The following is a 25,496-nucleotide window of genomic DNA, read 5'->3' as shown; positions in this document are numbered from 1 at the left end:
GTTGCATCAAATAGAGGCATATCCGTCTCTGTCATTCTTACAGCTGGAAGACACTATGCAGGAAGCTTTCTGGGATCCTACAAAACACAGGCAGCTCCTTCCTATATATTCCTTTCACACACCAGCTCTCGGCGACTGCTACGAAGTTTGCCAAGTGTCCCAGACTTAACTGTTTGGGCTATGGACTTCGAAATGGAAGCAACAGGCTCAAAGCCCATCTCGCAGTCAAACCTAAATGTTTAGCAAATGTTCAGACCAGCCACACAAATAAGCAAGCTCCTTTACCGTTCTTAAAAGCTGCTGCCCTCAGACTTGGTGATGTGAAAGAGGAAAAATACATGCGGAAAAATACATTGTTCACTATCTCAGCCAATGATTTTCCACTAAATGAATGAACGGCTACCCTTCAAAAGCACCATACTTGACCTGCATTTACAACATGGCTATCACTGGGTGCTGACGTCAGCAAGTGATCACCAAGTACATGTGAACTCGGACATGCTCTTGCTTAACTCCCATTTACTTTGGGGGGACTTCAGGCAGAAAGTCCCAGTAGTTTCAAAGAAATAAAAGCAGCGATATCTTCTACTAGATCACCTTATTTTTAAATTTCTCCCTCTAAGCTACGATGCTGTCCTACGCTGGTCAGAAGTCACTGGCAGAAGTTTGAGATGTTTACCTTTAGTTTCCGCAGCTGTCCCTCTGCGTCAACTTCTAAAGAAGGAAACATTGACTTGTACTGGTGAGCCAGATTCTTGAATCTGTAAAATACCAACCATTGGAACAGGACACAATGTAGAACTTTTACACTGCATCTCCTTGCATTAACAATCCTTGGCTTCTGTTCATAGAATGCCTCAAAGAAAGGGGTTCCCTAACAAAGGTGCATGAAGTCCACATTGCGATCGCACAATGGACCAGTTCTCAACTGGTGCAGATGGTCTACAGCTATTCTTGTTAGACCCAGTCAAAGACTGGGTTGAACCATTTCCCCAAAATTCAATTTGTTTGAAAATTGTGTGTTAAAGCGCTGTCAAGTCGCTTCTGACTAATGGCGACCCTATGAATCAATGTCCTCCAAAACGTCCTATCTTTAACAGCCTTGCTCAGGTCTTGCAAACTGAGGGCCGTGGCTTCCTTTATAGAGTCAATCCATCTCTTGTTGAGTCTTCCGCTTTTCCTGCTGCCCTCCACTTTTCCTAGCGTGACTGTCTTTTCCAGTGACTCTTGTCTTCTCATAATGTGACCAAAATACCATAAGCCTCAGTTTAGTCATTTTAGCTTCTAGGGTCAGTTCAGGCTTGATTTGATCTATAACCCTCTGATTTTTTTTTTTTTTTTGGCAGTCCACGGTATCTGTAACACTCTCCTCCAACTCCACATTTCAAAGGAATCTATTTTCTTCCTATCAGCTTTCTTCATTGTCCAGCATTCACACCCATACATAGTCATAGGGAATACTATGGCATGAATTAACTTGATCTTGGTTACCAGTGACACATCCTTACACTAAAGAATCTTTTCCAGGCTAAACAATAGTTCTGTAAACGATAGTTCCCCTATCCCCGCATCCCACCTCCATATATTTAAAATGTTTGCTAGAAAGCATTACTGTATAAGAGTACAATTCATTTTTTTAAAAAGGTTGCATGTTTTATCAGAATACCTTGAAGAAAATTCGTCAAAGTCTGAGAGAAGGTCGCAGACCCGAAGCCCCGTCCGTGCAGCTTTGGAAGAATACGTTGGTCCAATTCCCTTCTTTGTTGTGCCAATACTAGCAAAAAAACCAAAAATAATAAACGGTGTCAACAGTTGGGAAAGCAAATCTTATAAGATGGCTTTAAATATAATTGGAATTGCTCGAAAAAGGATAACTTTTCACTTTGTAACTAAAACTCCTGAAATAAAGGGTTTCTCCCCTCTTAGATGTCATCTGAAATTTCGGGGCGGGGGGTATAGAAGAGGACCGACATTCAGCTGCTTGTGTGCAGAACCTGAGCGAAAAGCAGATACAAGGAACTCCAAAAGCACATGTGGCACAAAAATATTTGGGGGGGGGGCTACTCCCTTGCAGGCTAACCAAATGGCACCACTGATCTTATCATCTCCTTGCGCACCCTACCTTGAAAGGGGCCCTCTATTTTAATAACCAAGATATATTTCTACCAACCCTGACTTCAGTCTCCATGTTATTGCTGTCACTGGCAGTTTCATGACAGATCTGCAGTCAGAGATCGCTACAAAGTATCCGCCGTTTCAACGGGTTCCCCTTGCGGTTCCCTCACAAAGTTCACACGGGACTGGAAAACGGTGCATGTGACAAAAAGTGAATTTCATGCCAAGGGGTATATTCCCGTCTGACTGTTTTTCCCGCCTCGCTCCCGCATCTTTCAGGGCTGTTCTAATTAGGATAGCCAAGTATCGCTTTCCACTTCACTGACCTAGTTAAACCCAGCATACAGGGCACGGCGGGGGAATACTGGGAGGAAGAGAAGCATGACAGTTAGGATAGAATTAGACATTTACTAAGTCACTAGAGATGCTGCCAATATGTGGGGGTTGCACACATTTTTTTTGGTTCTTCCTGGTAAAGGAGGAATCTTCCCTGCCACTGAACAAGTCAGACAATGGGATCCTGACACAGTATAGGCTCTGCTGCCCGATTTGTGCAGATGTGTCAAAGGAGGGCAGCTGTGACTTTCGCTATGCTTCATCCAACCTGTAAGTATCCCTTGCAGTTAGTCTCTCCTGCCACAGGAGTGGAACAACATGGAAAGCTTTTTGTGGAATTGCTTATGATTCCTCAGGCTAAGTGCACAGCATTATTTCTACAGACGTTTCAATGCTATAACCTTAACAGTATTGGTATCCTGCTCAACATGCATTTTCCAGTTAGGAACACTCTCATTGTTTCTCTGCTGCAGAATGAGGAAATGGGTGCCATGTTCCAAGATGCGTGGTAAGCCAATGCGACATAGTAGACGGGTGCGCAATCAGAACCTGGGATTGAACCCGGGTCAGTCACCATATCTCAGTCCAATCTACCTCACAAGGCTGTTGAGGGGAATCAGAACCCTCTTCTACACAAGTGTCCTGAGCACTTTGGAGGAATGGCAGATTACAAATGCAATTCAAATGCAGAAAAAGATGTTTGCTACATCAGTTTTCAAAGCACTGACCCCCAATATTTGGGACACAGTTCTATATTATGTGGCAACCTGATAGCCCAACCTAGTCCAAAGGGGAGGGGCTGTGGCTCAGTGGCAGAGCATCTGCTTGCATGCAGAAGGTCCGAGGTTCAATCCCCGGCATCACCAGTTAAAGGGACTAGGCAGGAAGGTGACGTGAAAAACCCCTGCCTAAGCCTCTGGAGAGCCACTGCTGGACAGTACTGACTTTTATGGACCAAGGGTCTGATTCAGTAGAAGGCAGCTTCATGTGTTCATGTGTTGTCAGAGCTTGGGTGCTAAGCAGGGTCAGCCATGGCCAGTACTTGGATGGGAGACCACCAAGGAAGTCCAGGCTTGCTATGCAGAGGAAGACAACGGCAAACCATCTCTGCTCATCTCTTGCCTTGAAAGCCTCATGGGCACTGGGGGTCGCCATGAGTCAGTTGTAACTTGACAGCACCCAACTAGTATCATTAGTCTATACCATACGCAGCAAGATTTATTTTCTTTACAGTCCTACGCCAAGTCTAGTAGCAACAATTAAGATATATAATTACTTTTTCCCCTCTTGTGCTTGCCGCTGAACTTCTTGAAGTCCATCAACTGCCTGGTGAAAATCAAACACTGGCACAGCAGAGGAAAAGCCACGGGAAGGAGAATCAAGGGAGACAAAGAGAGAGTTTGGTTTTTCAAAATATCACACACACACATTTGCAATTTGAGAGGCCAAGCAACTAAGGGGGGAAAGCAGCATCTGCCAGAGCAATTGCGATTTTTGTTTACAGCCCTGAGTAAATCTGAGTGTGGGTTACTTACCTCCTAGGTAAGAAAGCCCGAACAATGCAAATAATAAGCTGGAGTGGTCAAAACAAAACCCTCGCAACTCAAAAAAGGGCCCACGAACTCGCTTGTGTAAGTACTTTTCTCCATCCAACTAAAACTCACCAATATGTGCTCTGTCGGATATGATCAGTCTTTTCTCCCAATCTCTTAAACCTGTTGGGGGGAAAATATGCTGCCAGTTAAGATGATTTTTAAAATCCTCAATATATAAACTATAAACTGCCTTTACCTCAAAAAGTATTCAGAGGCCATGTACCAAAAAATCTCAACGTATGAAATAAATTTTAAAACCACAAAAGTTGAAGTCATTCGCAAACAAAAACGCAAAAGACCTCCAAAGATCATGTCAACCATGATTTTGTCATTAAAAAAAAAAAAAGAACTCTTTGAAATAAAACTGCTTTAAGCAATCAGGGAGGATGTACTCTGTATCTCTAGTGTCCTCCTGTTTCATAAAAAAGGACTATAACAATAGCTCCCAGCTGCTAAATTACTAATTTTTATAGCACCAATGTGCTATAAAAGCGCCACAGTTACCAAGACAATTCCTACTTCTGTTCTATGGCAAGTTCTAAATCATCCCCAGAAGTCGAACAGCTTAACTGGTGAGGTCAGTTTTGTCAAGGTCAAAAGCTGACATAGCAAATAAGCTTGATCCATGGCTACACCCAGTGAACAAAAGCACAAAGGTCACCTGAGCCTGCCTTAAACTGAGTCAGACCACTGGTCTATCAAGGACAGTACAGTCTCCTCTGACTAGCAGCGGCTCTCAAATGCCTCAGATGGAGGTCTTTCATGTCTCCTGTTATCTGCTACTTTTAACTCGAGATGTCAGGGATTGAACCTGGGGCTTTCCGCATGCAAAGCAGATGTTCTACCACTGAGCCATGGGCCCTGTTCTAGCTCCCAGAATCCAAAAAACTAGGAGGAGGACAGGGTGTGTTCACATCTTGAATCAAGCTTTCAAGTATTAAGATCTTTTACTTCCCTAACACACTTTGGGGAACTGCAGTCATGGTACCATTTTGCATTTGAAACATTCGTACATGATTTGCAGCACTTGAGGCTGAGAGGAGTAGCAGCATTTCTACACAATTCACAGATGTCCTTGTGCAACAATTAAGGAGAGCTTCGCCCAGCTATTGCTCTGCGGGAAATAACGTCACAAAATTCAGGGGCTTGTTTCCATGGTGAAGTTCTGACCTTGAAGCCAGTGTGGTGTAGTGGCTAAGAGCAGAGGTTTGGAGCAGCGGAGTCTGATCTGGAGAACTGGGTTTGATTCCCCACTCCTCCACATGAGCTGCAGAGGCTAATCTGGTGAACTAGATTGGTTTCCCCACTCCTCCACATGAAGCCAGCTGGGTGACCTTGGGCTAGTCACAGCTCTCTCAGCCTCACCTACCTCCCAGGGTGTGTTGTGGGGAGGGGAAGGCGATTGTAAGCCCGTTTGATTCTGCCTTAAGTGGTAGAGAAAGTCGGCATATAAAAACCAACCCTTCTTCTTCTTGATGAAACCCATACAGTATAGAACTTGGGGAAGGCTGTTCAAGCTCTGCTCACAATTAAACAACTCTTGAATGGGCTAACAGAGTTCGCTGAAAAGCAGTGATCATCTTTCCTGCAACGCATCCATTGCAATTTGGAGGTCACATATATATTGGTGTGTGGTAGAAAGTGCCGTCAAGTTGCAGCTGATTTATGGCAAGCCCATAGGATTTTCAAGGCATTTTCTGGGTATCAACCCCTGGTGTCTTTGGTGGTCTCCCACCCAAGTATTATAAAGGGCCTGGCTTAGCTTCTGAGATCAGGCTAGCCTGGTCCATTCAGGTCAGGGTATATAGTATACAGTCAACATATTACTGTTTGCACACAACTGGGCTATTCTCCACCCCTTTCTTCTGGCTAGGATCCAATGAACCGTGCAACTAAGTTCTGCATGCCCAAAGATGCTTTGGCTTGTATTTATCAAAATACCCCCCCCCCCATTGGACTTCTATTTTCAGCCTGAGAGCAGGGACCAAACCTGGGGGAGGAAATTGGTGTATATAACTTTACCAGGGTGTGGAAGGCAGACCAGGATATGGTCTACAACATCATTTTTAAAAGAGAGATTTTCTTTTAGGACTCATGAGACGGTATGGACAGGATGTGACTGGGAGATGCTGGCTACTCGTTTGCATCAAGCCCAGATAAAAATTATTATTTGAACCCCACTGTTCCAAGAAAGGGAATAAAAATCCACTGGGTATACTCAAGTCTCTGGACACACCTAAAATAGCATCCAGCATTTATTTGCCCAGCTCAAGAAATCTGATTTGAACACAGAAACAGTTGTGTGCATGTTAAGTGCTGTCAAGTCGCTTCTGACTCATGGAGACCCTATAAATCAAGGTCCTCCAAAAAGTCCTATCCTTAACAGCCTGGCTCAGGTCTTGCAAGTTGAGGGCCGTGGCCTCAGTGATCACTGATAACATCTTTGAAGGGACAGCATCTTGCCTTGGGCAATTCAGACAACCCCTAAGCCTGGGTCTAGCTGTGCCCTCTACTTATGCACTTATTTATTCTACTGAAAATCATTAAGCCCCAAGTTACCTGTCAATATACCAACCTCCCATTTTCATAGGTACCCAAATTATTTAATACAAACCTTTTTTCTCATTTTTTTCAGCTTCTTCGAACAAGCCCGGTAAATGTATAACTACCCCATTACCTAAAAACGATACACAATAGATCTGTTATAAGCCAGGAAACCAAACTGTCAAAATAGCAAGCCAAGAGCACACAGAGCCAATTGGCACTGGACTGATCCGATCTCAGACACACATACAAAATGTTCCTCCGCTGGTTTTTCAATGGTGTGGCTTCTGATGTCAGACCAGGATTTATGGGAGCTTATTAATTGGGTCTGACATAACTGCAGAACACCAGATACTAATTGACAATTAACCAGTTGATTGGTTAATTTGATTGGTTACATCACCTGTTCACTGGCCCCAGTGGTCAGTTGACTTACATTATAGGGCCTACATTTGTTGCAGTAAAAAGTAACAGGAATCTTGTGCCAAATTTTATTGTAACATACACTTTCGTGGATCAGAGATTACCTTGTCCAACGGGGGACCACAAAAAGTTTGTGCTAGAATCAAAGTGGTGGTCTTGAAGGTGTCACGTGATGCCTGTTTATTATCCAGGTTTATTTTACAAGATTTATACCCTTCCTTTCTATCCTCTCAAGGGCTACCAAGGTGGCTAACAAATGAAAACACACACAATAAAATTGTATCTTTAAAAACTTTAAAACCAACAAAAACACATTGTTAAATCCAGAGCAGAAAATACATACAAAAACATAAAGCAACAATTAAAATTTTAAAAAGCTGCCACTGCTTATGTCATGCCATAGAAGCTCGCTGGGTGACCTTGGGCTAGTCTCAGCCTAACCTACCTCACAGGGTTGTTGTGAGGATAAAATGGAGGAGAGGAGAATGATGTAAGTCGCTTTGAGTCCCATTGGGGAGAAAGGCACGGTATAATGAATGAATGAATTAAATAAAAAAGTTTCATACAGCAAGGGACCTAAAGTCCATTTAAGCAATTTTAGATAGTTCAAAGTGTCTATTGTTTGCCTAGCTTCAAAATACTACTTAATACAATCCCACTTCTAACATTGTGTTAGAATATGTTTTACATCTTTTCACCCAATTTTAAAATGGAAACAAGCACTTGCGGACATAGAGGAATGGAAAGAAAAATAAATAGAATAGGCTACTATGGCTAAAATGACTAATATGGTAATGTCTCACAATCACAAGATAAAAAATACAGGATTGCCATACTATGAATATCTAAAACACAGGGCTAAAAAATAAATACATCACATTGGAACACCAGCACAATAACCAAAGCACGCAGTACAAGCTTTCTTAACCAGCATTTGGTTAACCAGAGAACCAAGGACTGGGAAGTGGGGGCTCATCCAGCATCCTTCTTAGCCTGGCTGAGGGAGTCACTTATGCGGGGGCCATTTGGCCCAGTGGTGGCAAGAGGGCCAAAACACAGAGCAGGCAGAGGTGGAAAGGGCTGTGCGACACAGCCAGGTCCCAGGCACGGCTGCCGCCCACTCAACGCTGCTATTCTTTTGCCACCGGATAAAAGTTGATCACAAAGCTTTTCCGGTGCTTTAATTAAAAAACACACACACACAGAAATGACAACAGAAGCACAATAAAAACACAAGCGTATGGCAGGAGTTGAAGGCCCTGTCCTGATCAGTCACATGCCTCAGCTGGCAGATGCGAGATCTCTGATGATCTCGGAGAATACGCAGTGCGGCTACTTCCTCATATAGCTCAGTCCCAAATCATTCAAGGCTTTAGAGCTTAAAACGAGCATATTGAATTGCATTCAGAAATGTCCTGGAAGTCAGGTGCGATAATTTCAAACAGATTGTAGCTTTTTTTGGTCATGGTATGTATTATGTTTCTCCTAAATTGCCACACATACAAGTCGAGACAAAGGCTGCAACCTGTTAGCATTGATTTAGGGCATAACTGTACAATATGCACAACACGCGTGTGGGTCAAATCTACAATAACTCTCCCCCCAAAAAGGGCAGAGGTACAGAAGGCTGCTTAAGGAAGGATCAGGAGTGTAGAGACAGGTGAGGGCGGCTTCCCTCTATCGCCTCTCCTCCGTGGAATGCTGGTCCAGGAGACAGGAGGCAGGGTACTCAGCCGAACTTGTAGGCATATATACATCAGGGGAAACTCACCTTAAATTGTTTGTTTGCTCGGTGCTGTGAGGGAGGAGAAAGAACTTCTGGTTTCCCTCTCAGATTTTCCCAACATACTTATTTCTGCTGGTGAAAACGGAGCGAGAAAAAGGAAGCTCCTTCTCTGTCTTACCAGTACCGAGCAAACTAGTGCTTTTGAAGGCGAGTTTCCCCCAATGTACATCTGATTGCAAGTCCGGTCATGCATCCGAGACCCAACACACGTCAGGCAGATGATGTAGTGTGGCCCTTAGTCGCCTCAAGGGGCTGTGGCTCACTGGTAGAGCATCTGCTTGGCATACAGAAGGCCCCAAGTTCAATCCCCAGCATCTCCAGTTAAAGGGACCAGGCAGGTAGGTGATGTGAAAGGCCCCTGTCAAGACCCTGGAGAGCCACTGCTGATCTGAGTAGACAATACTGACTTTGATGGACCAAAGGTCTGATTCAGTATAAGGCAGCTTCATGTGTTCAAGTTTCTGAAGCTAGAAAATCTCAGGTCTGCTTTTCCAAGTTTTCACCAAATCCTGTTTATGTAATTGCCACTCCTTCTCTATGCTCTCAGCTAAGGGAGCTGTGAGGTTCCGTTTTGAAACAGAGGTACATCAGACTGACCTCCGGCCTTCACATATGCAGTCAGAAACAGCTGTCGTCTCACCTCCTTACCAGAAGTCACACCTCCTCCCCCTGTTCTATCCAGTGCCTGTTATATCCACAAGGCATTCTACACAGACCTTAAGATCATGGCCTGAAGCCTCTTTATTTCTCCCTTCCCTTTCCTGGTGTAGTAGTTAAGAGCGGTGGTTTGGAGCGGCGGACTCTGATCTGGAGAACCAGGTTCGATTCCCCACTCCTCCACATGAGTGATAGAGGCTAATCAGGTGAACTGGGTTTGTATTTCCACTCCTACACATGAAGCCAGCTGGGTGACCTTGGGCAAGTTACAGTTCCCTTAGAGCTCTCTCAGCCCACCTCACAGGGTGTCTGTTGTGGGGAGGGGAAGGGAAGGTGAGTGTAAGCCAGTTTGAGTCTCCCGTAAGTGGTAGAGAAAGTCGGAATAAAAACCAACTCTTCTTCTTCCTCCTCCTCCTTTAACATTTAGCTCGATGCAGAGTTCTGGGAGAAATCAAAAACTCACACACTTTTGCATGTCATTTTGGTTCGCCTTAGTAAAAGGTATTATGTGGCTTTTTTCTTTTTCTTTGTACAGACACCGCTACTTAGGAGAAGCTTTCAATGGCCTCTGGTAGATCAACAGAATCAGCTCCAGTGCAATGTAGAGACCAGATCAGCACCGCTACCTGATATTCCTAAATTTTGTGGGGGGCCCTAGTGATGACAAGCCCCGTGGCACAGAGAGATAAGCTGCAGTGGTGCAGTCCAAGCTCTGCTCATGACCTTTCGATCCCGACGGAAGTCAGTTTCAGGTAGCCGGCTCAAGGTTGACTCAGCCTTCCATCCTTCCGAGGTCGGTAAAAGGAGTACCCAGCTTGCTGGGGGTAGAGTGTAGACGACTGGGGAAGGCACTGGCAAACCACCCCGTAAACAAAGTCTGCCTAGTAAACGTCGAGATGCGACGTCACCCCATGGGTCAGGAATAACCCGGTGCTTGCACAGGGGAATACCTTTACCTAGTGATGAAGGATCTATTTACAACGATTACTCTCTGAGCTGGATGTTTAAACTTACCAATGAAAGAAATTGCTTTTGGATTGATGATGCCACTAGGAAAAAGGTGAAAATCATATTCTTTTCCATCAACCACCACTGTATGGCCCGCATTATTTCCACCCTGCAAAAAAAAAAAGGAAAAAATTAAACACACGCAAGATGTAAAAGATTAAAAGTGTCAGTAATCATTTTAAGATTTAATTTGCATGGACTGAAATTGTGCCAACTTCTGTAAAAACAATTTGCTGCTTCAACATACTTAATCTACAATATTTACTCAAATACGGTACATCTTACTGCAAGTCGGGTCATGCATTCGAGACCCCAACACATGTAGGGCTGATAATATAGTTTGGCCCTTAGTTGCCTCAAGTTTCTGACCAGGAGGGCCAGCGTGGTGTAGTGGTTAAGAGTGGTGGGCTCTAATCTGGAGAACTAGGTTTGATTCCCCGCTCCTCCACATGAGCAGCAGACTCTAATCTGGTGAACCTGGTTGGTTTCCCCTCTCCTACACATGAAGCCAGCTGGGTGGCCTTGGGCTAGTCACAGTTCTCTCTGAACTCTCTCAGCCTCACCTACTTCACAAGGTTTCTGTTGTTGGGAGAGGAAGGGAAGGAGTTTGTAAGTCACTTTGAGACTCCTTAGACAAAAGCAGGTTATAAAAATCAACTCTTCCCGGGTTTTTTCCTGGCATGCTATACAAAAAAGATAATCTTACATTCATTTACAAGTTACAGCTATGTCAAGTAATTTGTATGTATGTTTTTAACATTTTTAAGAGGGTCGTCTTATATTCAGGTTTGTAAATATGGTATGTTCAGTATTCACCTGTATTATTTCTTGCCTTCAATACTCAGCGGCTTCCCGATTTGCATGCTGTTTGAATAGCTGTCCCTTCCCACAGATTTATTTCCTTGAGTTTTATTTGTTTTCTAATAAGGATTTAAATTGCAGGCGAGCCAACCATCCCATAAAATAACGCTGCGTTTAGAGAACAAGACCGAGATCCTACCAGAAATTTTAAAAAGTGGAGCTACAAAATGGTGATATGGCATCTTCATTATCTTTACCAGGCACCATCTTTGCAGAGGTGTTAACGCTTAATTATTATGAGCAGAGTTAATTTACAGGCAGCCTTCAGGGTCCCTTCCCTACTTAACTTCCATTGTCCCCACTGGTTTTCCCTAAATAGTTATGCAGCGCAACGAAGCATGAACATTTTATTAGTAAAATAGTTTGGTTGTTATCCAGGACATAGAAACATCAGCCAAGAATCAACGGTTCGGCTAAATATTTAACAGTGCCATCCTAAGCAGTTATACCCTTCTAGGTCAATTGAAGTCAACAGGCTAAGGAGGCAACAACTTTGCTTAGGACTGCACTGAAAATTCCTACACAAGCAGGTAGAATAGGGTGCTGTCAAAATTAACAGGCCTTTCTACCCCAGTAGGATCTGGACGGTGTTCATAAGAATGCATAAGAAGAGCCCTGCTCGATTGGACCAGAGGTTTGTCTAATTCAACATCCTGTTTCCCACGGTGGCCAGTCTCTTACTATGGAAGTCCAACAACAGGGTGGAGACACCAAGGCCTTCTTCCCCTGATGTTGCTTCCTGGCACTGGTATTCAGAGGGTTTACTGCCTCCGATAGTGGAGATTCCCTTTAGTCACCCTGGCTAGGAGCCACTGGTAGACCTCTCCTCCATGAATCTGCCAAATCCACTTTTAAAGCTGTCTGTGCTCCCGCCCATCACTATATCCTCCAGCAGCGAATTCCACATTTTAATCACTCGTTCCGATTAACGCATCAACGCATGCTTTCTGTTTTAAATGCCTGGCTGGAATGTTTTTCCGGCCTCATCCGCTTAAGCGGTCTTAATGCGGTCGTATAAAGGAATGCAACCCTTCCCCTTCCTAACTCTACTCCTTCACACTGCGATTCTTTTCATAACACTCCTCGGTTCTCATTAGAGGTCTCTCAATTTTAAATGAGCAGCCTTTGTAATGCATGCGTGACAGGGAGAAGCACATGTTTTTGGCTTTTAAAGGGAAGCACGCCAAACATCCTCAGCAGCAAACAACTTTATTGAACTCTTGGTGCACGCGCTTTTATCAAAAGGTTACACAGTCCTTGCTTGCAGAGAGCAAACTAGCTGAGACAATAATGCCAAACTTAAAGCTCTTACACTGCAGGGGAAAGTCTGGACCTACACTGCACATGTAACAAGATATTCATTTTAATCACCGTAACAGAGGAAGCAAATAGTCCCAGAGGCCCAGGCACTGCCATGCCGGTAATTTTCCACAGATTGTATGTGCATGGCATGTGGTGGAGAGGCTGTGCCTTAGTGGTAAAAGCATTTGCTTTATATGCAGGAGATCCCAGGTTAGATCCCTATTTTTAAAAAAAGGATTACATAGGTGGTGGTAGAATCATAGAGTTGGAAGGGGCTGTACAGGCCATCTAGCCCAACCCCCTGCTCAATGCAGGATTAGCCTAAAGCAGTGGTTGCCAACCGTTTTTCATTTGCGTACCCGTTAGCAGCCTATTTCCATAAATTGTACCCCTCATTTTACCAAAATGTTTGTAATTAATATAGCTGCTGTTATTTCAAATACATTTTCCCACCGTTTTCGTTTTTTTCACGTACCCCTAAATATCTTGGTTCTTACCCCTGGGGATACATGTACCCCAGGTTGGGAAACACTGGCCTAGAGCATCCCTGACAAGTGTTTGTCCAGCTGCTGCTTGAAGACTGCCAGAGAGGGGGAGCTCACCCCCTCCCTAGGAAGCTGAGTTCACTGCTGAACTACTGTCACTGTTAAAAAAAAAATCCTAGTGTCTAACTGGTACCTTTCTGCTCGTAATTTAAACCCATTATTGCGTGTCCTATCCTCTGCTGCCAACAGGAGCAGCTCCCTGCCCTCCTCTAAGTGACAGCCCTTCAAATACTTCAAGAGAGCAATCGTGTCCCCTCTCAACATCCTCTTTTCCAGGAGTGAAAGATCTCTAGACAACATCCTAGAGATCAGTTGCTGGTCAGAGAAGACGACCGAAGGTCTGACTCTGTCTGAGGCCGTTTCATGTCTGCAGACTACGTTGGTCAGCAACGTCCCATTGATTACCAAGTCCAGCTAAAAGACCAACTGGACCAAGTCCAGTAGCACCTTAAAGACCAAATAAGTTTTTTTTTCAGGGGATAAGCTTTCAAGAATCAAAGCTCCCTTTGTCAGATACCAAATGATTTAGCCTGGGTTGGCTGGGGACTGAGAGTGGGCTAGAAATTAAATAAATAATAATTATTATTGCCAAATGGCTCTTCTCTGCTTTCACTCACGAACTAGCTTCCACAAAGCCTTTCAATCTAAAAAGGTTAGGTTGATATTCTTAATAGTGCAGAATCACTAGTAAGAGTGCCTCAGTTCCCTTTCACCAAATTACAGCAACATGTCCCAAGGGAAGTGAACATTATCCAAGGGTGTGATCTTTGCCCTTCTCTTGCCCACTCATATCAGACAAAACAAGTGACGAAACGGGCAACGCAAGCACCGTTTTGAACTTAAGTTTTCGATTGTCTGTTTCTGATTGTTACCCGGGGATCAGTAAGCTTAGATTTTCCCCAGGGCCCTGGAAGCCAGACTTGTTTTCTTCCAGAGCGTCGGTAACTTTAAACTTGACCTTCTCGTACATTATTTATAATACTGGTGATCCTGGAGTGATTTTTTTCCAGTGCCCAGAGGAGAAGCCTGAGTTTAAAATAGCAACGTCACTGTGAAGTATTATATCTTTCACTGATACGGGGGCTCCCAGATGTCCAACCCTTTCTTCAGATGCAAGCAAGTGCCTAAGCGATGCCCTCTAACTCAGTTTTAATCAATATATGAATCTGGTTTGGAAGAGTTTATACGAAAAAAAATGGATCTTTTCCACTACAGGAATAATTTCCCATCTGCCTGATTCCCCCCCTTTTATTAAGAGAGCTGTTTATTAACACCTTGGCTTTATTTATATTCTGCCACAGACTCCTTGATGTAATTTAAAAAAGAGATTTAAGACAGATACTGTTGCAGTTGATCGAAAATAGAAAAGACATCAAGTATAATTTTAAAAAATCAACTTTTCACAACAGCTCAGCAGTAAAAATCAGTAAATGTTAAATTAAAGCTCATTGGGTATTTGAAGTTCCCTCTGCTCAGAGGAAGGCATTAACTAATGGTGCATGTTTCCCACTTCTGAGAGGTGGGATTTCTGGGGATTGTGTTGCTGTGTTTCATTTCCATTGGATGAGAAAGAATATTGAAGACTTGTTATGACATGGCTTAAAGCATAACAACAAATCGTGGTTTATTATTTCATGAATGAGCCAGGCGGGCATTCAGGCTCACTAGCTTCCCCCCCATACATACATGCTCACAGCATGATAATGAAATGCTTTCACAGCAAACTATAGGGTGTTTTTTTTTTTTTTTTTGTAATTTCAGAACCCAACAATACAGGCATACTTCATTTTATTGCATCTCGCAGATATTGCTTTCAAACAAGTCTGTCAACGCCATTTTTCCAACAGCGTGTGCTCACTTCGTGTCTCTGTGTCACACTTTGGTAATTCTTGCAATATTTCAAACCTTTTCATTATTACAGCATAATTTGTTTAGACATAAGGCTATTTCACACTTAATAGACTACAGTATGAAGCAAACATAACTTCTGTATGCACCGGGAAACCAAAACATTTGTGTGACTCGCTTTATTGCGGTGGCCTGGAACAGAACCAGCACTATCTCTGACGTATGCTTGTAGCTTGTTTTTCCAAGTCAGAACTAAAACTATGGTTTAGAGCAGCGGTTCCCAAACTTTCTGAGTCATGGAGCACTTTTCAGGAGAAAAATGTGTCACTAAACCGAATGACAGTAGTATTTTTCTTTCCAATCTCTTCACGGAAAGCTAAGAGATGTTTTGCGGAGCACCAAGTGCTCCATATAGCACAGTTTGGGAACCGCTGGTTAGAGGGAAGAGAATAGGGATTCAGATGCCGCCACTAACTGTATTTTGCTGCAAAAGTGTTTTAACATTGAGCCACGCACAAAGGGGCAGGGACCACATAGGTTTATCAATACATCTGAACCATGCCAAAGTCTCTGACTCATTAACGGATAGGCAAGTGGAGGAACATTCACTCATAAGCAGACAGCATAGTTGCTAATCCTGCAACAGGTTCCCGCAAAGCGCCATGAGAATTTAAAAACATGCACCAGCTTTCAAGTAACTTCACAGCCAAAGGTGGTCATAGAATGAATTTATTTACAGCAATAGCCAGCACAACTCATCCAATTATAACCTATAAAAGAGTAAGACATCTCTTGTTTAAAACTACTGGAATTTAAAAAAAAACAGTTAAAACCAATAAATTACCAGTTAAAATTAACCAATCCCAATGATAACATTAGTCTTTCTCATACGAATCTTAATTGCCACAGAGCAGAATCTGGCAACTTGAGAGAGACAACAAGCGTCCCAAAGTAGAAATTTCATTTCATCTTCCTCCGAGCCGGAGGAAAATATCAGAATTTAAAAAACAGTTAAAACCAATAAATTACCAGTTAAAGTTAACCAATCCCAATGATAACCTTATTAGCCTTTCTCATATGATTCTTAATTGCCACAAAGCAGAATCTTGGCAACTTGAGAGAAACAACAAGCGACCCCGTCCCAAAGTAGAACTTTCATTTCATCTTCCCCCCAGCCAGACTCATGGTCATTGACTGAAGTCAGTGGTCTTTCCAGTTTGTGGCCAAATCCCTAGCTAGAGTCCGCCTGCTTCCCAATGATAATTTTCAGGATTCACTGAGAATGTCCTGTTAACAGTATAATCTGTGCTCCATGTTCAGACAGCCAGGGTACATAGAACGGCCCTCTCAGATAACTGCCCACGGCTCCTCTCTCAGGAAACTTGCCAACTCCAGAACTCTGTAAACTTTTGGAAGCGTTACAAGGCATTTCTGAACCAGGCAAGGCAAAGGAGGGAAGCAAAACGATTTTAAGCAGGTAGCTTGAGATGTTTATGCTGCTTTATTAGACTTGGATTAAAAAAATAGTCCCTGTTAGACAAGTTCATCTACAAGCTTGAATAAGCATACCCATGATGTACCCAGCCCTGTGTGTAAAGTGCACCTCTGGTATTCCTTGGAGGTCTTCCATCCAAATACTCACCAGGGCTGACCCTGCTTAGCTTCTGAGATCTGAAGAGATCGGGCTATATCATGCTGCTTTCCCTCCAACCCAGCCCTGGACCAAGAAGAAATCTAGATCGGAGACCACACATCTTGAGAGGAGGGCTTCACCATCTCATTCCATCTAAATTTTATAGGGACAAGATTAACATTCTTGTTTGTGAAGAAGATTCATGCTATGCAGGAGTTTTAGGTTAGGTGACTCTCTTAGACAGGAGTCCCCAACATGGTGTCCGTGGATGCCATGGCGCCTGCTGACATCTTTTCTGGTGCCCACCAAGTGTTTTTAGGAAGTAGATGAGGCCAGGTAGGGTTTTTCCCAGCAAGGCTTCTGATTAACTATTGGAGATTTTTATCGGCTGCCAACACAGAACAAAAATCTACACTGTTACTGAAGTTAAGCTGTGGCAATCATTTTGTGGCGAGCTCTGCCTCCTTTGGCAGCCATTTTGTCGCTGCGCCCACAGTGCTGTGGCCAAACTTCCAAATGTGCTCGCAGGCTCAAAAAGGTTGGGGGGCCCTGCTCTAGAACATAAGAAGAACCCTGCTGGATCAGATAAATGGCCCATCTAGTCCAGCACCCCGAGGCACACGGTAGCCAACTAGTTGCCCTGGAGGGCCAAAAAAACAAGGCACAGAGGCCAAGGGCATCCCCTGGTGTTGCCTCATAGCTCTGGTACTCAGAGGTTTGTTGCCTCTGCATATGAAGGCTCCCTTTAGCAGCCAGAGCTAGTAGCCATTGATAGAACTCTCCTCTATGAATCTGTCTAGCCCAGGGCTTCACAAATCCTATGAGCCAGGATGCCTGGAAACTTTATTGTGGCACCTACTGTTTTCAACAGCCTTTTTATTGTAAGTGCCTCTTGGTGATTCTCAGTAGAAGCACAAAGGTTATTTAGGTGAGAGACAGAGGTTAGCTTGTAGTTGGGATGACAACCAGGGTTACCCCATATTTGTTTACCTGCTTAACGTTATAGCTTCAAAATAGAGACAAGAAACTGTGAAAAATTTAGGATTAGGTTTTGCAGCAAATTATAAAAAGTATGGTAATTAAAATATAAACCCTGAAAGCTGAAAAGTAAATCTGGCTGCTAAATTTTGGGAGTGGCTCATAAAGCATGTAATATGGGCATGATGCTGTAACAACTATTCCAACCATACCTACATAGGAAACTGAGCGCCAAAGCTAGAATAACAATTACAGCGTGGTAAGGTTTTATTATGTTTTATAATGTTTTAAATATGTATTAGATTGTTTTATTTATATATCAAGTAAGTGTTATGCATATTTCATTGTGTTAGTAGCCACCCTGAGCCCGGCCTGGGGAGGGCAGGGTATAAATGAAAATGTATTATTATTATTAGAAAGAAAACATGTCAAGGCCTGGTCTAACCCCTTTTTAAAGCCCCCTTATACTCATGGTGCCCTGACCTGGATAGCCCCAGGCTAGCCTGGTCTCATCAGATCTTGGAAGCTAAGCAGGGTCGGCCCTGGCCAGTATTTGGATGAGAGACCACCAAGGAAGTCCAGGGTCTCTGCACAGAGGCAAGCAATGGCACACTACCTCTGAATGTCTCTTGCCTTGAACACCCTACTGGGTTGCCATAAGCCGGCTGCAGCTTGACAGCAAAAAAAATGCTCATGGCCATTGATATATTGACAGAAAATCCTACCTTTAAGGGAAGCAAGGCATTTCACTGCTGCCGCTGTACAGCAAGCTGTTGCCGTCCACAACCACTGCCTGAGCGACTAGGATTCTGCCCTCGGCTTGGAATGCAGTGGGCACAGCCAGCATTGGTGGTTGCAGGTATTTCAACAAAATAAATAAATCCGTCTCACTCAAATACTATTGACTGGCTGAATGAATCATATCATACTGCCTGACACAGAGTCAGGACACTAGCCCGGCTATGTTCTCTAAAGCAGGTGGCTCCCCAAAACTCCCAGCAAAGTTTTTCCCAACGACTGCTATCCAAGACCCTTTTTAAAGTGGATATGTCAGGAATGGAAACCTCAAGAGACGAACGAGAGGACACGGTAGGAGATCTAAAATTGGATCACTCAACGGTTTTTAGAAGTTAAAACCAGTAGCTCTTCACCCCCACCCAAGCATTATGAATTGGGACCACAGTGCTGACAGCATATGGGTTTGACCCATTCCCATGCAAACTGGGGTAGGGGGGCAGGATTTGCCATTACCCCCACACACACACTGCAACACTGTGGCTTTTTTACCTTTCAGAAAACTGCAGAAATATGACCACAAATACCTCTGCATTTCTAGTTTGAGCCATATTTTGAAGATTGGCTACATTTGGTATTGCTTGCAGAAATGAGAGAATAATAAAGATTGATTAGCTTGGCAGAAATGAGAGAACAATAATGTAGATTGATTAACTTTCATTAGCATAGACAGAGCTTTCGAAAGGCAAATATCACACTGTACCCTGGATCCCTTTTTTAAAGATAAATAGCTACAACGCACTTCTGGTAAGGAATGGTTCTAGAGAAATGTTGAAAAAAGACTGCCACAAATTTGAATGAATTATTTTTTCCATATTTAGCAACTCTGTCACATCTTTGTGGTTTAATAGCCCAGCCAGCCACTTCCCTGGCTGGTTTCCTGCTCCCAATTTACATAAAGAATTTTTTCTTACTGTGCTTGTCTGAAGGTTTTTAAGCAACGGGTGACTTAAGTTTTCTCCTCTTGTTCCTCGTCATCAACTTAAGATTTGCTTGGACAAAGTTTATTTGATGAATTTATATCCCACTTTGCAGCCAGACTGGCAACCAAAGCATCCTGTAATTAAAATCTAACACACTTTTTAATTTAAGTCAGTTAGGTACATCGCCAAACATACAAAGAAAGATTTTTCAAATACTACGGCAGCTGCTGGGACTTGGCAAGATGAAGGGACTATCCTTTGGTAGAAATTATGGGGGCGCATCCTAGATGCCACTTTCCAACTGCTGGTGGTTGCTCACAGTGTCCATGCCCAACAATAATGCTGTACTTCTCTTGGAAGTACGGCCCAAAGAAAATAAATCGATGACTTTCCTCAGCAGAGGTCTAGGAAAGAGCTGGGATTTAAACCTGGGTCTCCCAGATCCTGGTCTGACACTCCAATCACTACGCCACAGCTGGTCTCCAAATGCTTTTGTCAAGTTTGTGACACGCAGGGAACAAACAAGTCCGAACTTCTGCGACAAAGCCAATCCACTAAAAACTCTGTTTTACTTCCCTGGTCACCTTCAGCAACCTTTCTTCCAAGAGGCTGTTACCCAACACCAGAGCAGAGATCTCTCCCCACACGTAGACAAGCCAATGTCCAACCACTCCTGGCTCAAGCACACTCCCGTCTGGACCACGGGATCTTGTGTCACTTATCACCAAGGGTCAGCTATTTGTATTTTTAGCAGGGGACCTTTCTTTCTCCCACCTCTCCCCAAGGATCTCCCAATCCCCACCCCAAGCAGCAGCTACTCAAGAAAGGAACAAAGGAAAGAAAGGAAACTATGAGAGCTAGGGCAAAGAGCAAAGAAGGGAAAGGAAAATATAGGGGGGGGGGAAATAAACAGAAAATGCAAATGTAAAACTCGTTAAAGTGACCATAGTTGCCTTGAACAGGTGTCTGGATAGGGAATACATAAATTTTCTAAATGAGTAAATAAATAGAAAGGTATAGATTGGGGATAGGTACAACACAGAGACAAAGGAGCAGGGTTCAAATCCCCATTCTGTAATGAAACTTGCTGAGTAACCACAGGCCAGTCACCTCCAGCTAGAGTCGCCAACTTTGAAAGTGGTCCCTCTAGCTGTCCTTTTAATAGCAGTTTGATCTGCAGCAGTTATTGGGGAAGTCATTTAATTCTATGTAAAAAAAAAAAGGTTCAACTGCCCATTTCTACTCACTGAACCTCTGTTAAAGAGATAGGGCATTTCCCCCCCACATCGACTTTCCAACCCTATTTGCTCTAACCCACCTCACAGGGTTGTCGTGAGCATCAATATACTTCATCCTAAGGCTCTTGGGCATGGGCTAAAAAAAAATAAAGGGGGTGACAAACTGTAACAGAAAAGGAGAGGAAACTCACACAAAAAGTGGGACAGGGCAGACAATGTGGGGGAAGAGGGATTGACAGGATAGCAACCAGTATAGAAGAAGACAGAGAAAATAGTATCAAGGGGACAGGGGAGGAAAGGGAGGGACGACAGAAAAAGGGATTTAATCCAGACAGGTAGCAGCAAAACTAAACGGGATTCTAGTGGCGTTTGAAAGGCTAACAAATGCTATCCCAGCCTCATCTCAGAAAAAACAGCTTCATTAGATGCAAGAAATAAGAGTGTATGTGTGTGTATATATATATATATATATATATATACACACACACATTATATATATATTTATATTATATAATATATTATATGTGTATATATACATACATATATGTGTATGTAGATATATATATATATATATATATATATATATATATATATGTGTGTGTGTGTGTGTGTGTGTCTGTATCAGTTTATTGATACAGCAATTGACAGCAAAAGAGGGTTAGGAGGCAATATATATATATTGCCCGTGTGTATACATACACACACACACACACACGGGCAATATATATCTATATTGCCTCCTAACCCTTATTTCTTGTGTTTAATGAAGCGGCTTTTTCTAGGATGAGGCTGGAATAGCATTTGTATAGCATATACGTATATCTATATATCCTGACAGAGAAGTCAGTTTAAGGAAAAAACGCCTCCACAGAGGTTGCCAACTTCCCCGCCAGCTCTTGTCGCTCTGCTTCTCGCCGCGCCTGGATTCGGAGCCCTCTCCAAGCCCCCCCACCCGCTTCTCGCCTCGGCGGGAAGCCAACCGGCGCGGCCTCCAGGAGGCAGAGGCGCGCCAGGCGGCCGCGCCGTGGGCCACCGCGGGCAGAGGAGGCGCGCCGCCGCCCTCCGCCACCCACCTGGCACCTGCAGACGACGTCGGCCTCGGTGGCCAGCAGGTCCACCACCTTGCCTTTGCCTTCGTCCCCCCACTGCGCGCCCAGCACCACCGTCACCCGGTTGCCGCCGGGCTCGCTCCGCAGCCGCTTCAGCCCCACGGCGGCCCCGGCCGGGTGAGGGGCGCGGTGGTCGTTGGAGGCCGCGGCCGCCGTTGCCGCCCGGGTGCCCGACATGACTCTCCGCCTCAGGCGGGCTTCTCTTCCCCTCACGCCCGCGCCGGGCCTTTTGAGGGAGCCCGCGGCCAATCGACACCGCCCTCGCGGTGACGGCACAGGAGGCGGGGCGTCGAGGGGGCGGGGCGGGGGAGCCGTTAGCGCTGGAGCCGTTCTGGCTCGGAGGGGCGGTGTGGCCTAGTGGGTAGAGCGCAGGGCAAGAAAATTTTGGGGGCAGCCAGGCTCCAATGAAGGACACTGATAGGGAGAAAGTAGATCCCTTCGAAATGTGGCGTTGGAGGAGAGTAGAAAAGGGCAAGAGTCCAGTAGCACCTTAAAGACTCACAAAAATATTTTCTGGCAGGGTGTGAGCTTTCGTGAACCACAGCTCACGAAAGCTCACACCCTGCCAGAAAATATTTTTGTGAGTCTTTAAGGTGCTACTGGACTCTTGCCCTTTTCTACTACAGCTAGAATGTGAATCCATCTGTCTTTAAGTAGAGGAGAGTGAATTCAGACAAGCATTAGTATGTAAATGTGAATAGCAGGCGTGATGGGATTAGGTGTGATATGCAGAAGAGTCTGTGATGTCCAGGGGAGAGTTGGGTGTGGAGTTTACTTACTGTTAACCGTTTACATACTGTTAACATTTACATACTAATGCTTGTCTGAATTCACTCTCCTCTACTAAAAGACAGATGGATTCACATTCTAGCTGTATCTGTGGAAAAAATCAGCATATAAAAGCCAACTCTTCTTCTTCAATCTGAGCTGGGTGAACCCACCTGAAAAGACATAGTAAGACGCTCGGGAGAATCTCTGCGGTGTCCTCCAAATATACCATATGTCCTGCTGGGCTTAAAATGGATCCTCCTGAATCTTTTTTGTGGCCCTCAAAGATTCAAGAAGAAGAAGAAGATTTTTATATGCCAACTTTCTCTACCACTTAAGGGAGACTCAAACCAGCTTACAATCTCCTTCCCTCCCCACAACAGATACCCTGTGAGGTGGGTGGAGCTGAGAGAGCTGTGACTAGCCCAAGGTCACCCAGCTGGCTTCATGTGTAGGAACGGGGAAACAAATCCAGTTCATCAGATTAGCATCTGTCTCTCAGCTGTTATGAAGTGAGCAAGAGTCCAGTAGCACCTTAAAGACTTTACAAAATTTCTGGCAGGGTGTGAGCTTCCACAGCTCACTTCTTCAGATACTCTATCTGAAGAAGTGAGCTGTGGAAGCTCTCGGAAGCTCACACCCTGCCAGAAATTTTGTAAAGTCTTTAAGGTGCTACTGGACTCTTGCTCTTTTCTATTGCTAGTGACAGACTAACACAGCTACCCATCATGAGCTGTTAAGACTGTTTACCCTGTTCACTTTTACCAGAATAAGCCTCATGGAATCCAGCAGGCCTCTTAGCCTCCAGCAAACACGCCTAAGGGATTGGTCTATAAGCATATGCAAGGAATTAGAGTCCCTTGCTGTGCACAGTAAGCAATTTTCAGAAAGTTATTACTTTGCAAGAATTCTGAGAGTTCATATAATTGCCCTAAAGTTATTCCCTCATAATTAAAATCACCCTAAAAGATATTTTCTTTCTCCTGGTAATGTTTGGGTTTGCTTATGCTGATCACACGGTGCTTTCATCACCAGGTAAAGACACCACACCAGGATGCTGACATCCGCCCTGCCCTCCCCGAGGTGCGTTTATGCTGGTGTCAGCGAGAGAACTAGTTCAGTTACACAGCCTCCCTAATTACAAAGGAAAGCCACTAGCTGAAATCCTGTTGCTAATGGCATTATTTGGCTCCCCTGCCTTTTTGAATCGAGTTCCAGACTCGGAAACAAAAGCAGGATTCAGATCATTTCTGGGATCTTGTGTGGTTTAGAACAGTCACAGCAATATTCTATCTAAAGAGCCTGATTTTAAAGATGGTTGACTAAGGAGGCTGAAAGTAAAGGGCCAAACAAGACACCATGTGGAACAGCTATGATTAGGATCAATGACATGCTTCAAATTAGTTTTCTGCTGTGCTTCTTCCCTAAGGTCGCCAACAGTCCTGGAGGGGGGGAAAGGGCTGGTCTTTTTTAACAAGATGCTTCTCCCTTGCTTAATGGAGTGTTATTTACCTCCACGCCATGAAAAGATTCAGCTGCCTGTTTCCACGCATGAAGTCTTTGTTGAAGGGCCAGGGATTCTTTCTCCAGGCCGGTTGGCTACCCCATCACCATCAAGCCTAGCCACCTCCAGCAGGACTCCGGAGAGACAGCATACAAATCTATGGAATAAATTGTAGCTGAGCCTCCGCCCCACCCTTCCTCGCAGGTAATCTATTAAAGCCTGAGCTGGCCCAGGCTGATGGGCAGGATCCCCCTCTTTTTGTTTTTGGGAGCACCCCAGATCTTCTGTGAAATGCTTCTTTCAGGGTTGCCAGCAGGGCTAGAGACTAGTGTCCCACCACTTTAATACAGGCTCAATGCAGCAAACATGGGCAGCTGATACTTTTTGGGGCAGAGAGGTAAACATACCATTAAGCCTCTATTAAAGAGGCAGGAATTTTTTTCTCCAGGCCTGCTGGCAAGCCTACTCTCTCCCCCACCCCCCATGCTGCATCTGTCTCTGCACCACCCACAGCAAAGCTAATTGCAGCTTGGGAGGGATCTGGCCATTTTTAAATTGGAAACCCTCCCCTAGTCCTAATTGCTTTCAAGACTGCTACCTTGCTTTTTAAAAACCCAGTGGCAGAGTCTACTCCCAGCGTGCTGGGCTTGGGGCGGCCTCGGCTTGGCCGCTCTCTGCAGGCGCGCTTCCCCCCTCGCACTCCTCCAAACGCCGCCTGGGGGGCTCTGTCCTGTGAGCCTGTGGCCGGGGGAAGAAGAGGGGCCCGACCCCCCCCCCCGCGCTCTCCCCGGTCCTGGCAGGAGCGGAGGGGAAGAGCTGTGAAGTCTGCGCCGCCCTTCTTGACCGCTGCAGGCAGACTCAAAGCGGATGACAACCGCCTCCCCTCCCCACAACAGACCCCCTGGGAGGGAGGTGGGGCTGAGAGAGCTGTGACTAGCCCAACGTCTCCCAGCTGGCTTCGTGTGGAGGGGTGGGGTTCTCCAGATCAGAGCCCCCGCTCCAAACCGCCGCTCTTAACCACTACATTGGTAAGGCTACTTGGCACTACTTGCCGCCGACTCCAGCCTCTGTGCGTGCGCAGAGCGCAAGGGAGGGCGGGTCGGGCCGGGGGCGAGGCCGCGTCTGCCGGGGGCAGGCCGAGCCCCAGCCGCAGCACGAAGGACAGTGGACTGGCCCCCCGTTTAAAAAGTGGGGGGACCCCCTGCTTTAATGCCGTGGCCTGCCCAGCCGTGGAGACTCGCGGGGACCGGAGGCCCCTCGGGCAGCTCGATGGAAAAACGCTCCAGCGTTGTCGAGGGGCGGTATCCTAGCAACCGCTCTCTCGCGCGGGAAGGAAGGAAGGGGACGGCCGGTCCCCGGCGAGAGACTACAAGTCCCGTCATGCACTGCAGCAGGCTTCCCTCGGTTCAGGTGACCGGGCTCCTGCATCTTTAGCCGCGTTGCGTCTGGAGAGGTTTTTCCAGCCGGGAAAAAGTAGTTTCTCTTTTTCAGCGGTGAGAAAAGCTGCGCCTTCCAACAGCCCCCCCCC

The 25,496-nt window shown here is 45.1% G+C and overlaps 1 protein-coding gene across 1 annotated transcript in view; it reads right to left on the bottom strand.

The window, feature by feature from the left end:
* The window catches only part of ADSS1 (adenylosuccinate synthase 1), a 30,766-nt gene extending 8,893 nt beyond the window's left edge, over positions 1-21,873 (bottom strand). Inside the window, exons 1-7 of the mRNA XM_056851050.1 lie at positions 21,661-21,873; positions 10,471-10,573; positions 6,661-6,723; positions 4,116-4,166; positions 3,728-3,794; positions 1,667-1,774; positions 680-761 (exon numbers count right to left, since the gene is read on the bottom strand). Of these exons, the coding sequence (XP_056707028.1) occupies positions 680-761; positions 1,667-1,774; positions 3,728-3,794; positions 4,116-4,166; positions 6,661-6,723; positions 10,471-10,573; positions 21,661-21,873 (687 nt within the window). The remainder of the gene's footprint in view (positions 1-679; positions 762-1,666; positions 1,775-3,727; positions 3,795-4,115; positions 4,167-6,660; positions 6,724-10,470; positions 10,574-21,660) is intronic.
* Positions 21,874-25,496: the final 3,623 nt, after the last annotated feature.

This window comes from Euleptes europaea, chromosome 6, assembly GCF_029931775.1.
Source record: "Euleptes europaea isolate rEulEur1 chromosome 6, rEulEur1.hap1, whole genome shotgun sequence".
Classification (NCBI taxonomy): Eukaryota; Metazoa; Chordata; class Lepidosauria; order Squamata; family Sphaerodactylidae; genus Euleptes; species Euleptes europaea.
This window is presented reverse-complemented; position numbering and strand designations above follow the sequence as displayed.